Source organism: Heloderma suspectum, chromosome 4 (genome assembly GCF_057233095.1).
Source record: "Heloderma suspectum isolate Gila_16-S chromosome 4, 16-S_ref, whole genome shotgun sequence".
Lineage (NCBI taxonomy): Eukaryota > Metazoa > Chordata > Lepidosauria > Squamata > Helodermatidae > Heloderma > Heloderma suspectum.
The window spans coordinates 191816630-191829632 of record NC_139461.1 but is presented as its reverse complement, the minus strand read 5'-3'; the positions used below and the strand labels follow the sequence as shown (position 1 = coordinate 191829632).

At 46.5% G+C, this 13003-nt stretch overlaps 1 protein-coding gene across 1 annotated transcript in view; it reads left to right on the top strand.

Annotated features, from left to right (window-relative positions):
• Positions 1-2462: 2462 nt before the first annotated feature.
• Positions 2463-13003, top strand: part of LOC146347877 (pancreatic alpha-amylase-like) — a 31667-nt gene continuing 21126 nt past the window's right edge. The window contains exons 1-3 of the mRNA XM_084851662.1: positions 2463-2658; positions 5314-5460; positions 8248-8445. Coding sequence (XP_084707788.1) covers positions 2491-2658; positions 5314-5460; positions 8248-8445 — 513 coding nt within the window. The 5' untranslated portion in view covers positions 2463-2490. The remainder of the gene's footprint in view (positions 2659-5313; positions 5461-8247; positions 8446-13003) is intronic.

Genomic DNA, 13003 nt, shown 5'->3' with positions numbered 1-13003 from the left:
TTCAGCTAATGCCAGTCTCATGGTCTGAAGTGCATATACAGCCAAAATTATGTCTCTAATCTGATGGATTTGGTGTGGATACATGACATGCTATACATTGCTGCAGGCAGAGTCCAAGAAAGAACATACATTAAGGGCTGGCTGGGGCATGCTGGGAGTTGTAGGCCTTTTCTCTGTCTAAACATGCAAAGGATTGCACCCTAAAAGTGCTATGGTAGCAGATGTGCAGCAATTCCATGTGTTCAAGGCACTACTGAATCACACTCTTCATGTAACAGCATTCTGATTGAGCATGTAAATCATCTTGTCTGTTCTAACAAAATGATGGTCAAGTCCCACAAGGTAGTTGTAGTGGAAAACATGGGGTGGGGGGGACACAAGTTGACCAGCCCTGCCATGAAGCAAAGGGAGACAAAACTGACCATGGAGCTCCTTGGGGTTAAAATTTACCTGAAGGAAAAATGATGGGTGCTATTCTAAGATCTGAGTCATATCTTTAGAATTAGTTATTATTCCTACTTCCTGAATCAGTGTAGCCTTGAGTGCTGACACATGGTATCCACGGGAGTGGGTTAACCTATGAAAAAAGGAGGGAAAACTGGCATTGTGTGGGATCCTGTGTGGCATGGTGAAAAAAGCATTATAGGAACATCAGTGCTTGGAAGATGATATGGAAAGGATTCACTACACGTGCTAAAAATCAGGCTCTTCGCACTAATATTGTTTATAAATAGTAGATCCCAATTAATATGCACTCCATGCATACAGTAATTTGCACTTTGCAAATGTAGAATTGCTCCTTTTATTATTTCAGGTTTTTTTTTTAAATCTAAGGTGCAATCCTATGCATGCTTTGACAGAAAAAAGTTCTACAGTTCCCAGCATCCTCCAGCCAGCTATGCTGTCTGGGTAATGCTGGGAAATGTAGGATTTATTTCTGTCTAAACATGCATAGGATTGCACCCTTAGGGTACAATCCTATGGGGATAGGTGGCTGCCTCCAGACTCGGAGGCGACTGCCTATCCAATGCAGGGCAGGAGAAGCACAGAGGTGATCATTCCCTCTGTGCTTCACTTGGTCTGCATTTGCAGCTAGACAGCTGATTTCAGCTGTCTAGCCATGGGAGGTGGACTGAGGGAGGAACCTGTCAGAAGACACATAGGATGTGTTGTACTAGTATTTCCGCCTTCCTCGCCCCGGAACGCCCCATTTTGGCTGCTCCACGCTCCTCTTCCAAGTGGGGAAGGCAACTTGTTGCAAGGCAATGTGGAAGGGGTGGGGGAAGGTTGGTTCTTTGGGAACCAACCTTGGAGCGTGGGCTCTGAGGTTGGTTCCCGGAAAACCACATATCCTATGGCCGTCTAGCCACTCACTAGTGGCCATAGGATTGCTCCCCCCATCACTTAAATGTATATCCTGTCTTTCCACTAAAGATATTGCTCAAGGCAGCTAAGAATGAAATACAGATAAAGTAACATAATCAAAACCATTTTTGTTTTTGGTAACTATTAAAACGTCATCAAACAAAAGCATATAATATGAAAACACACTACACTTTTTACCCCACTCTTCAGCCAAAAAGGCTCACAGCTTACTGGTCAGTAAACATCAAGACACACCAGTTCTTCAGCTCTGCAACCTAAAAGACATGGCACAAGAGGGAAAAGGGATGGGGGGGGGAAGCAAACTTAGGTGCCCACTCTTAAAGCTACAAAGCTCTGATAAAGACCAGCTGTGATGGGAATGTCTCGGGGAGAAGGAACCAAAAGGAAATGGTCTCTGAGCAGAGTTGACCCTTTTCCCTACTTCTCTATCTTCTGCAGCCTGATGGAATGGTTGCTGCTGCTAGGTGAGGAAGAGTCAGAATCAAAGCTATTGCCAAAGGGAATAGGGAAGTATGCCCATACTAAATCTCTGTATGCATATAGATGCCTGCCACATCTCCACGGTGTTCATGGCTCCAGCCCCTGAAAAACTAAATTCACAGACCTACAGAACTTAAGAAAGACCTCTAACTATTGCAATGATTATATACCTACGACTGCTAGGCAGTAGTGTTCCGTGTCATTCGTGCTCAGCCAAAGTTCTGGGCCTTGTCTTGTGATTCTGATCTTGGAAGCTGGCGTAAAGAAGAGATCTACACTGGCAGCCTGTGCTGTCGGTTTAACTTGCCGAACTCTAAGTAGTCTGTTCCTTTCAGGTATTACTGTATCTAATCTATTTAGCTAAGAAGACAGACATGAAAAATCACACCAAATCTTATCCTGTTCTATGCATTTGCAGTTGTTAGCCAGAGAATTTGGTGTTATCTTCACCTGTTACATTTGTTTAAACCATCAAGGGAATGACCTTTGAGTAAAGGAAATTTGCGAAATATATCCAATTGTGTTGAATGTCTCATGACTGATGTGTACTTTGAGCTGTAGGAGGAATATAAATAGTCACCAAAAACAGCAGTGGAGCTTTTAACGGCCACTGTCCAGGACAGCATGAGGATTTTTCTTCTCCTAGTGGCTCTGGAGCTTTGTTGGGCTCAATACAACCCAAATACAGAGCCCGGAAGGACATCTATTGTCCACCTCTTTGAATGGCGTTGGCCTGACATTGCTCTTGAGTGTGAGCGTTATTTGGCACCTAATGGATATGGCGGAGTTCAGGTAGGCAACTTTCAAGGGAATATCAGTATCTAGACATTTGCTACATGCTTGTCACAGTTTATCCAATACAAAGAGAACAAAGACTGAGTGCAATGGAAATAACAACTGGAAATAATAAAAGCAGACGAGACAGTGTACTTGGATCAGTCCTTCAGGACAGGCTATAAGGGTCAAACTACATGTTATGTTAATTGTGAAGCAGCACCCTTTTTTTAGACTTGAGACTAGGTGGGCTCAATTCAGATTGAGACCGGCACACACCAGGAAGGAAGGAAGGAAGGAAGGAAGGAAGGAAGGAAGGAAGATTAAACTCCCCACCAATACCTGTTGGCATCCCATAATTCTGATTCCACCCCTAGCATGGGAATTAAAAGAAGAACAAACATATCAGTTGGAGTCAATTAAGGATTTGTTCTTTAACAAAAAAAGTCCTAACGGGGGCAGCAGTATTTTGGGAAACAAATGGGTGGGGGTGAAGGCTTAATCCTCCCCTCCTGGTGCATGCTGGTCTCAGTCTGAATTGGGGCTGCGTACACTTACTCTCAAGTAAATCAGGCATACTGGTTTTTGTAGCCGACTGTAGAGGATATACCACCAGTGTGTTCAGTGCACAGTTTATCATGTTTGTCTTTCTAAACTGACTGACTTGGATCAAGTTCCTATTTGTATTGAAGCAGGGCCAGCGTCAAAGGTCGGCATGGTCAGGTGCCTGCTGAGGGCCCACGCTCCGCCAGGGGCCCACCGACAAGAGCCCCCTGGAGCTGCTCCTCCTCTTCACCACTGCAACTGGCTTGTTTGCCTGCCTCTCGCTCTGGCCCAGACAAGGGTGGAGATGAGAAGGAGGAGCAGTGGATGCCATGGCTTACTTTCTCCCTGGCTCTCTGTCTGTCAAGCAAGCAAGTGGTAGCAATGATGAGAAAGGGGATGAGGAGCAATAGTAGCAGCCGACGACAGTGGTGAGAGGGTAGACTCACGGAGGGAGGGGGTCCAGTCAGAGGTGTCCTGCCCAAGGGCCTTCCAAAACCTGGAGCCAGCATTGCATTGAAGGGAACTCAAGAAGTATCCTGAACATATGACTGCCCTTCCCCATAACTGTACTGGGTATTGCAAACTTGCAATTGTATTGGGTCCCAGGAGAAATAAATATATTGTCCATTGAACCAGCAAACATACTGTTAGGTTGGGATAGAATGATCTCATGTGGGCAACAACAGCTGGATTTTGCACTCATTTTGGTATAGGGATGGAGGTGAGTTTGCAATATGAACTCACCCAGTTTTGGACATCTACATCCCATTATGAAATGGCCCCAAGCCCCTCCAAATTCAGGGCCAGCTTATAATGAGGCTCACTCCTGCTGCTAATCAGCCCGAATGGCCAGTTCCCCTATGATTTCTGAGTAAACGTTCCCTTCTGGAAGAATGGGAGAACTGGTGGCATGGAGGGTTTGTTGGTGGAGCCAGAAGAGACCTTGCAGGCCTTTGTGGAACTGATACTCATTTCCTGCCAGGAATCATGGGATTTGTGGTAGCATTCTACACTTCCCAGTTCAATTCATTTGAATCTGGAGGCATGGAACATTACCAATCTCATCAACACCAGCAGGGAATGACACTACTGGCTATGTTCTTGAGTGGCATTTCCAGTTAAAGAGTCCTGCCAAGTCTGTTCTGGTTTCAGTGAAGCTGAAGCTCTTTGGGTGAAGGGAACCTGAAACAGAGGGGTGGGGACAATCTCCACCTTTGGTTTTCCCAAACATCCCTTTTTGAGGATTCTTTGAGGAACCCCGGAGAACTCAAATGCTTTCCGAACTGAGCTGTGCAGAGTACACCCGTTACTAATTTTGTATTGTTCACACACAGAGACAGCCCTCAAATGAAGCAGGGTGGAGGCCCCACCTCAGGTGGCAGAGTGGGAGCAGCGGCGAATTACACAGCAAGTGTCACAGAGGGAGAGTCACAAGCAGGGCTCTGTGGAGCATCCGCTCACCCACCCTCGGGCTCGGCCTGAGGATCCTCTCACAGTGATCCAGAGGGCGGGTGAGCAGGCGGTCTCTCCGAAGAGCCACATCCATCTTAAACAGTGGCTGGCACAGCCTTGCCAGGCCCAAATGCCTGCCTCTGAGGGATCGTTTCCTCAGCGCTAGGTATTGTGGGATAGGGTGTGCCTGGAGATTGCCTGGCGATCTCCTGGGACACGCCCTCCCACAATGCCTGGTGCTGAGGGAGGACTCCTCCGAGCCAGGCATTTGGGCCTGGCCTTTTTGCAGCGCTGCACCACCTGCTTTTAATGGCTGGTACAGCTCTTCAGAGAGCAGCAGCAGGAACAGCAGCAGCAGCAGCAACAATGGAGTGGTGGACGTGAGGCGTGGGTGGTGGTGGTGGGGGGATGCAGCAGAAGGGAGACATGGTGGGGGAAGATGTGGGAAGGATGGGGGGATGCGGGGAGGGTGTGTGTGGGAATACATGGCACCTAGCAGAGGAGCATATGTGCTCCCCCACCTCAGGCAGCAGGAGAACTTGCACCAGCTCTTTCTGCTCAGAACTGGGCTATGTCATCTGCAGCCCATGGTGCACATAAAGAAGCATCTTCAGCCCTCTCCTAAACTGATAAAATTGTATTTAGTGGTGTTTTATGATATCATGTAATTCGTAGATCTCCCCACCAAATGAAAACCTTGTCATTACAAGTCCACGGAGGCCATGGTGGGAAAGATACCAGCCCATCAGCTACGACCTATGTTCCCGATCCGGAAATGAGACCGAATTTAAAGACATGGTGGCCAGATGCAACAAAGTTGGGGTAAGTGCTTTGGGAGGCCTCTCTAGAGCAATGACTGGGACGTGCTGTTCAGAACAACTCTGGTTCAAAGCCTGTGATATGTGTTCTTCCATTAGGGAACCAGTTCTCTCTCTCTCCCACTCCCCAATTCCAGTACAGTTACGTTTGCAGTCACCCGAACAAACTAGTGATGGGAAGATCACCCCACATCCAATTCAGAATGGATCCATTTTGATTGGATTAATTTGGAGGATGCCCTAAATGAATCTAGTTTTAAAATCAGCCCCATTCCAAGTCACCTCTGTCATGTTCCCAATGATATCACTGAGAGTTCTCTAGAGCCTCCCTAGTTCCCTCTTCCCTTTCCCAAAGATACCAAATTAGGGCAGTGGTATTGGGGAGCTTCTTGCTACATGTAGGACTACATAACTTAACCCTAGATGCTTCTATAAGCATGTACAGAATCACCCAGGCCCATCAGAAGCTATGGGAAATGTAGTTAACATTATTTATAGCATCCAGGGATGTCAGGAGCCATGGAAATTACATTTGCTGTGGTCCTGGCAGCTCCAGACACTACAACATACATTCACCTGTGAATTCTGGAGCTCTGGGAGCCCCACCCATTTTGCCTTCAGCCTCACCCACCACTGGAATGTGCCCTCTGAGAGCTTCCCCCGAAATGGAATTTGGCCCTTGGGTTGAAAGAAGTTCAACAACCCTGCTGAATTGAATTGTAAATTGTGTATTGTTATGTTCGTTTTCATAAGTTGTAAGCTGCCTTATGTCTCCTCTGCAAAAGAAAGGTGGGATAGAAATCAATCAATTAAGTTCTAGGACTGGCTCAGTCTCCGGAGGGATGGACCCATGAAATCCCTCACTAATACAAAGTCCTTTCATTCTTTTCATTTCATTTATTATATTTCTATACTGCCCCATAGCTGAAGCTCTCTGGGCGGTTCACAAAAATTAAAAACCATTGAAATATATTCTATAAAATATAAAAACCATTCACATAATGCCATAAATAACCTAGACAACAACAATGTGTATCTAAACAATCAGCCAGAGACAATCAAGAGACTCATTATACGCTGCCAAATGCCTGAGAGAAGAGGGCAGTTTTAACCTGGCACAGAAAAGATGACAGTGTTGGCACCAGGCAGGCCACATCAGGGAAATTATTCCATAAATGGGGAGCCACCACCGAAAAGGCCCTCTCCCTTGTTGCCGCCCTCCGAGGTGACTCCTAGAGGAGGGCCTTAGATGCAGAGACTAGTGTGTAGGTTGGTTCATGCCAGGAGAGGCATTCTGTCAGGTACTGTGGTCCCAAGCCATGTAGGAATTTATAGGTCAAAACCAGCACTTTGAATTGGGCTCAGAAGCATATAGGCAGCCAATGCAAGTGGGCCAGAAATAGTCTTCTATGTTCAGACCTTCTGGTTCCCATTATTAGTCTGGCTGTCACATTTTGCATAAGCTGAAGCTTCTGAACCATCTTCAAAGGCAGCCCCACGGGAAGCGCATTGCAGTACTCTAACTTGGAGGTTACCAGAGCATAGACAACTGATGCCAGGTTATCCCTGTCTGGGTAGAGGCATAGCTGGGCCACCAACCGAAGTTAGTAGAAGGCACTCTGTGCCGCTGAGGCTGCCTGAGCCTCAAGTGACAAAGATGGCTCCAGGAGGATCACCAAGCTATGAACCTGCTCCTTCAGCAGGCTTTATTTTATTTAGTTTTCTAGGCTGTTCCATTGCTAAGATTTGGGATGGTTAGCAAATCAAACACCAGCAAGATAGAAAAAGATTTCACCTAAATTAATTAATTCCCCTACCCTTTCCAAATTTAACTCTGAGCCCCAAAGGCCATTCCAAAGGCAGGTCTTCCATTTCACCCAAAATGTATTCAGGTTGGACTTAAGCAAATCTACAATGGGAGGGTGTTCCATAACTGGTGGCAGAAGGCGAGAGGGTGGGACAGCCGCCAAGAACGTCTGTCTTCATGCCCTTGGTGACGGAACCTGATGCATAGGCGATATCATTATGAGGGTGTCCTCGGAGGATTTCAGCGATTGTGATGGAAGCCCACTGAGGAAGCACCTTCAACAGTTGGTTGAGCCTAAGCTGTTTAAGGTCTGAATGCCAGAGCCTTGAATTGTGCTTCAAAGAGACTAAGGAGCCATCAAAGATTATAAAAACACTTCACATTTATACAGCACATAATCAAAGCATATCACACACAACATTATCTCACCAGTCCTTACAACAGTCCTTTAAGGTAGGACAGTATGAGTATCCCCATATTATAGACAGGGGACTAAGGCTGCCAGCTGGTGAATTTATGGGTGCAGCAATATTTAAACAGAGATCTCCTCTTACCCCCTTCACAGGCACACTTCTGATTTCAGCAGATCAGGAATTTCATCTGTGGGTCAACCAGAAGCAGTATAATGTCTGCAATGTCATTCCTAAAGAAAAAGGATATTTATTTATTTATTTATCGCATGTATATCCCACCCTTTTCCCTCTTGGAAGGAACCCCAGGTGGCTCCTCTCTATTTTATCTCACAACAAGAACAACCCTGTGAGGTAGGTTGGGCTGAGAGTCTGTGACTGGCCCAAAGTCACCCAGTGAGCTTCCATGGCCAGGGGGGACTAGAACCCAGATCTCTCTGCTCCCAGTCCAACGTTCTCACCACTACACCTCGCTGTCTGTCTGAGAATATTCTATTAATGTTAGAGTGAGAAGCAGGATCCCACTTCACATGGCTTTACAGATATAACCTGATCATTTTTTCCCTCTGTTCAGGTACATATTTATGTGGATGCAGTAGTCAACCACATGTGTGGAGCTGCTGCTGGATCTGGAACCCATTCTACTTGTGGAAGCTATTTTAATGCAGGGACCCAAGATTTTCCTGCTGTCCCATTCTCAAGCTGGGATTTCAATGATGGGAAATGTAGAACTCCAAGTGGTGAGATTGAAAATTATAATGACCCTTACCAGGTAAAGTTTGGGCATTCTCCTGTCTCCTCTCTCCTTTACTTTGTATTATTTGAGACTGGCTTAAATGTGACAACAGGCATGCTCAAACAATGTATCTCTGGGTGTTATATATTCTAAGGGGTACTGTGGGTTAGTTATTGTTTTTGAACCTTGGCAGCTCCTGTAGAGGTGGGAGCAGCAATGGTGGGTGGAGCTTCTGCTAAGTTCTTCACTTCTGTGTGTGCTGAATAGGGGTGTACGAAACCCCGCTTACCTGGCTCCGCTGGGTTCCACAGGTGGGGGGAGGCGATCTGTTCCTCCCCCCAGAAACCTCGATGGGGGGAGGCGATCCGTTCCTCCCCCCTGGAATCCTGCCCAGCCGGCTCCGCTCTGCAGCCAGGCCAACCCGCAGCAGGGCCTCCAGCCGCTGCTGGGCTGCTGCGGACGCAAATGACATCCTTTGTAGGGGATGCCATTTGCGTCCCTACGCTGGCCCATAATAGGCTACGTAAATATTTACGTAGCCTATCATGGCTAAAGCAGGTATGCAAATGGTGTCCCGTACGCCATTTGCATTCTCGCTTTAGCCGTGATAGGCTACATAAATATTTATGTAGCCTATCACAGCAAAAAAAAAAGTAGGGATGTATGAAACACTTAGCTGGTTTCATCCAGGGACATCCGTGGTGAGGGGGAGGCGCTCCGTCCCTCCCCCCGAAATCCTCGATGGGAGGGAGGTGATTTGTTCCTCCCCCCCGGAATCCTGCCTGGCCGGCTTCGCTCCGCTGCCAGGCCACAGAGTAGGGATGTACGAAAGTCACTTACCTGTGACGAAATTTGATTTGTGGGGGGGGGGAAGGCACTTCGTCCCTCCCCCCGAAATTCTGGCTGGGGGAGAGGAGTCCCGTCCCTCCCCCCCAAATTCTGGCTGGGGAGGAGGCGCCCCGTCCCTCCCGCCGCGAATCCTGTCCTGCTGGGACTGCAAATGGCGGTGGCCGTTGCGTCCCTGCAGTAAGCCGTGATCTACGCTATTTGCGTTCCCCTTATTTTTGCCGTAGTCTATGTAAATGTTTACGTAGACTAGATGTGCCAAAATAAGGAATGCAAATGGCGGCGCTCCATACAGTCAGTAAAAACAAGACCTGGAGCTGACTGTGGCTCAGATCATGAGCTGCTTCTTGCAAAATTTCGGCTTAAATTGAAGAACGTCGGGAAAACCACTAAACCGTTCAGGTATGACCTAAATCATATCCCTGATGAATATACAGTGGAGGTGAGGAATAGATTTCAGGGATTAGACCTGATAGACAGAGTGCCTGAGGAACTATGGACAGAGGTCCGTAACATTGTTCAGGAGGCAGCAATGAAATCCGTCCCAAAGAAAAAGAAATGCAAGTAAGCCAAGTGGCTGTCTGAGGAGGCTTTACAAGTAGCTGAGGAAAGAAGGGAAGCGAAAAGCAAGGGAGAAAGGGGAAGATATACCCAACTGAATGCAGAGTTCCAGAGAATAGCAAGGAGAGACAAGAAGGCCTTCTTAAATGAACGATGCAAAGAAATCGAGGAAAACAACAGAATGGGAAAGACTAGAGATCTCTTCAAGAAAATTGGAGATCTCAAGGGAACGTTTTGTGCAAAGACGGGCATGATAAAGGACAAAGAAGGCAGGGACCTAACAGAAGCAGATGAGATTAAGAAGAGGTGGCAAGAATACACAGAAGAACTATACAGGAAAGATCTGAATGTCCCTGATAGCCATGATAGTGCGGTCACTGAACTTGAGCCGGACATCCTCGAGAGTGAAGTCAAGTGGGCCTTAGGAAGCATTAGTAACAACAAAGCTAGCGGAGATGACAGTATTCCAGCCGAGCTATTTAAAATCCTAAAAGATGATGCTGTTAAAGTGCTGCATTCAATATGCCAACAAATCTGGAACACTCAACAGTGGCCACAAGACTGGAATAGGTTAGTTTACATTCCAATTCCAAAGAAGGGCAACACCAAAGAGTGTTCAAACTACCGCACCATTGCGCTCATTTCACATGCCAGCAAGGTGATGCTCAAAATCCTACAAGCTAGGCTTCAGCAGTATGCGAACCGAGAACTACCGGAAGTACAAGCTGGGTTTAGAAGAGGCAGAGGAACTAGAGATCAAATCGCCAACATTCGCTGCATCATGGAGAAAGCAAGAGAATTCCAGAAAAACGTCTATTTCTGCTTCATTGACTATGCTAAAGCCTTTGATTGTGTGGATCACAACAAACTGTGGCAAATTCTGAAAGTGATGGGAGTACCAGACCACCTTACCTGTCTCCTGAGAAACCTGTACGAGGGTCAAGAAGCAACAGTAAGAACCAGAGATGGAACAACCGACTGGTTCAAAATTGGGAAAGGAGTACGACAAGGCTGCATATTGTCACCCTGCTTATTTAACTTCTATGCAGAGTACATCATGAGAAATGCTGGGTTGGATGAATCAGAGGTCGGAATTAAGATAGCTGGGAGAATTATCAACAACCTCCGATATGCAGACGATACCACCCTAATGGCAGAAAGCGAAGAGGATCTCAAGAGCCTCTTGTTGAGGGTGAAAGAGGAGAGTGCAAAAGCTGGTTTGAAACTCAACATTAAAAAAACTAAGATCATGGCATCTGGCCCTATCACTTCCTGGCATATAGAAGGGGAAGAAATGGAAGCAGTGACAGATTTTATTTTCTTGGGCTCCAAGATCACCGCAGACGGTGACTGTAGCCATGAAATTAAAAGACGCTTGCTCCTTGGGAGGAAAGCTATGGCCAACCTAGACAGCATAGTAAGAAGCAGAGACATCACCTTGCCGACAAAGGTCCGTCTAATCAAAGCTATGGTTTTCCCAGTAGTAATGTATGGCTGTGAGAGCTGGACTATAAGGAAGGCTGAGCGCCGAAGAATTGATGCTTTCGAACTGTGGTGCTGGAGAAGATTCTTACGAGTCCCCTGGACTGCAAGGAGGTCAAATCAGTCCATCCTAAAGGAAATCAACCCTGAGTGCTCATTGGAAGGACAGATCCTGAAGCTGAAGCTCCAATATTTTGGCCACCTAATGCGAAGAGAAAACTCTCTGGAAAAGACCCTGATGCTGGGAAAGACTGAAGGCAAAAGGAGAAGGGGACGGCAGAGGATGAGATGGCTAGATAGCATCACGGATGCAATGAATATGAACTTGAGCATGCTCCGGGAGAGAGCGCAGGACAGGAAGGCCTGGCGTGCTATGGTCCATGGGGTCACGAAGAGTCGGACACGACTGAACGACTGAACAACAACAACTGCAACCCAGCTTTTGCACTTTCTTCTTTCACCTTCATCATGAGGTTCCTCAGCTCCTCCTCGCCTTCAGCCTTCAAAGTGGTATCATCTGCATATCGGAGAGTGTTAATGTTTCTTCCAGCAATTTTTAACTCCAGCCTTGGCTTCATCAAGCCCAGCACGTCGCATGATGTGTTCTGCGTACAGGTTGAATAGGTAGGGTGAGAGTATACAACCCTGCCGTACTTCTTTCCCAACCTTAAACCAGTCCGTTGTTCCATGGTCTGTTCTTACCGTTGCTACTTGGTCGTTATACTGAGGAATACAGATTCCTCAGGAGGCAGACAAGATGACTTGGTATCCCCATACCACCAAGAACTTGCCACAATTTGTTATGATCCAAAGGCTTTAGAATAGTCAATAAAACAGAAATAGATGTTTTTCTGAAACTCCCTGGCTTTCTCCATTATCCAGCGGATATTGGCAATTTGGTCTCTAGTTCCTCTGCCTTTTCTAAACCCAGCTTGTACATCTGGCAATTCTCGTTCCATGAATTGCTGGAGTCTACCTTACAAGATCTTGAGCATTACCTTACTGGCATGTGAAAGAAGTGCCACTGTTCGATAGTTGGAACATTCTTTGGTGCTTCCCTTTTTTGGTTTGGGGATATAGGTTGATTTTTTCCAATCTGGTGGCCATTCTTGTGTTTTCCAGATTTGCTGGCATATGGTATGCATCACCTTGACAGCATCATCTTGCAACATTTTAAACACTTCAGCTGGGATACCGTCATCTCCTGCTGCCTTGTTATTAGCAATGCTTCTTAAGGCCCATTCAACCTCACTCTTCAGGATGTCTGGCTCTAGCTCACTGACCACACCGTCAAATCTATCCCCGATATTATTATCCTTCCTATACAGATCTTCTGTATATTCTTGCCACCTTTTCTTGATCTCTTCTGGTTCTGTTAGGTCCTTGCCATCTTTGTTTTTGATCATACCCATTTTTGCCTGGAATTTACCTCCGATGTTTCTAATTTTCTGGAAGAGGTCTCTTGTCCTTCCTATTCTGTTATCTTCTTCTGCTAATGCGCATTGCTTGTTTAAAAATAATTCCTTATCTCTTCTGGCTAACCTCTGGAATTTTGCATTTAATTGGGCATATCTCCCCCTATCACTGTTGCCTTTTGCTTTCCTTCTTTCTTGGGCTGCTTCCAGTGTCTCAGCAGACAGCCATCTTGCCTTCTTGCTTTTCTTTTTGTTTGGGACATTTTTTGTTGCCGCCTCCTGAGCAATGT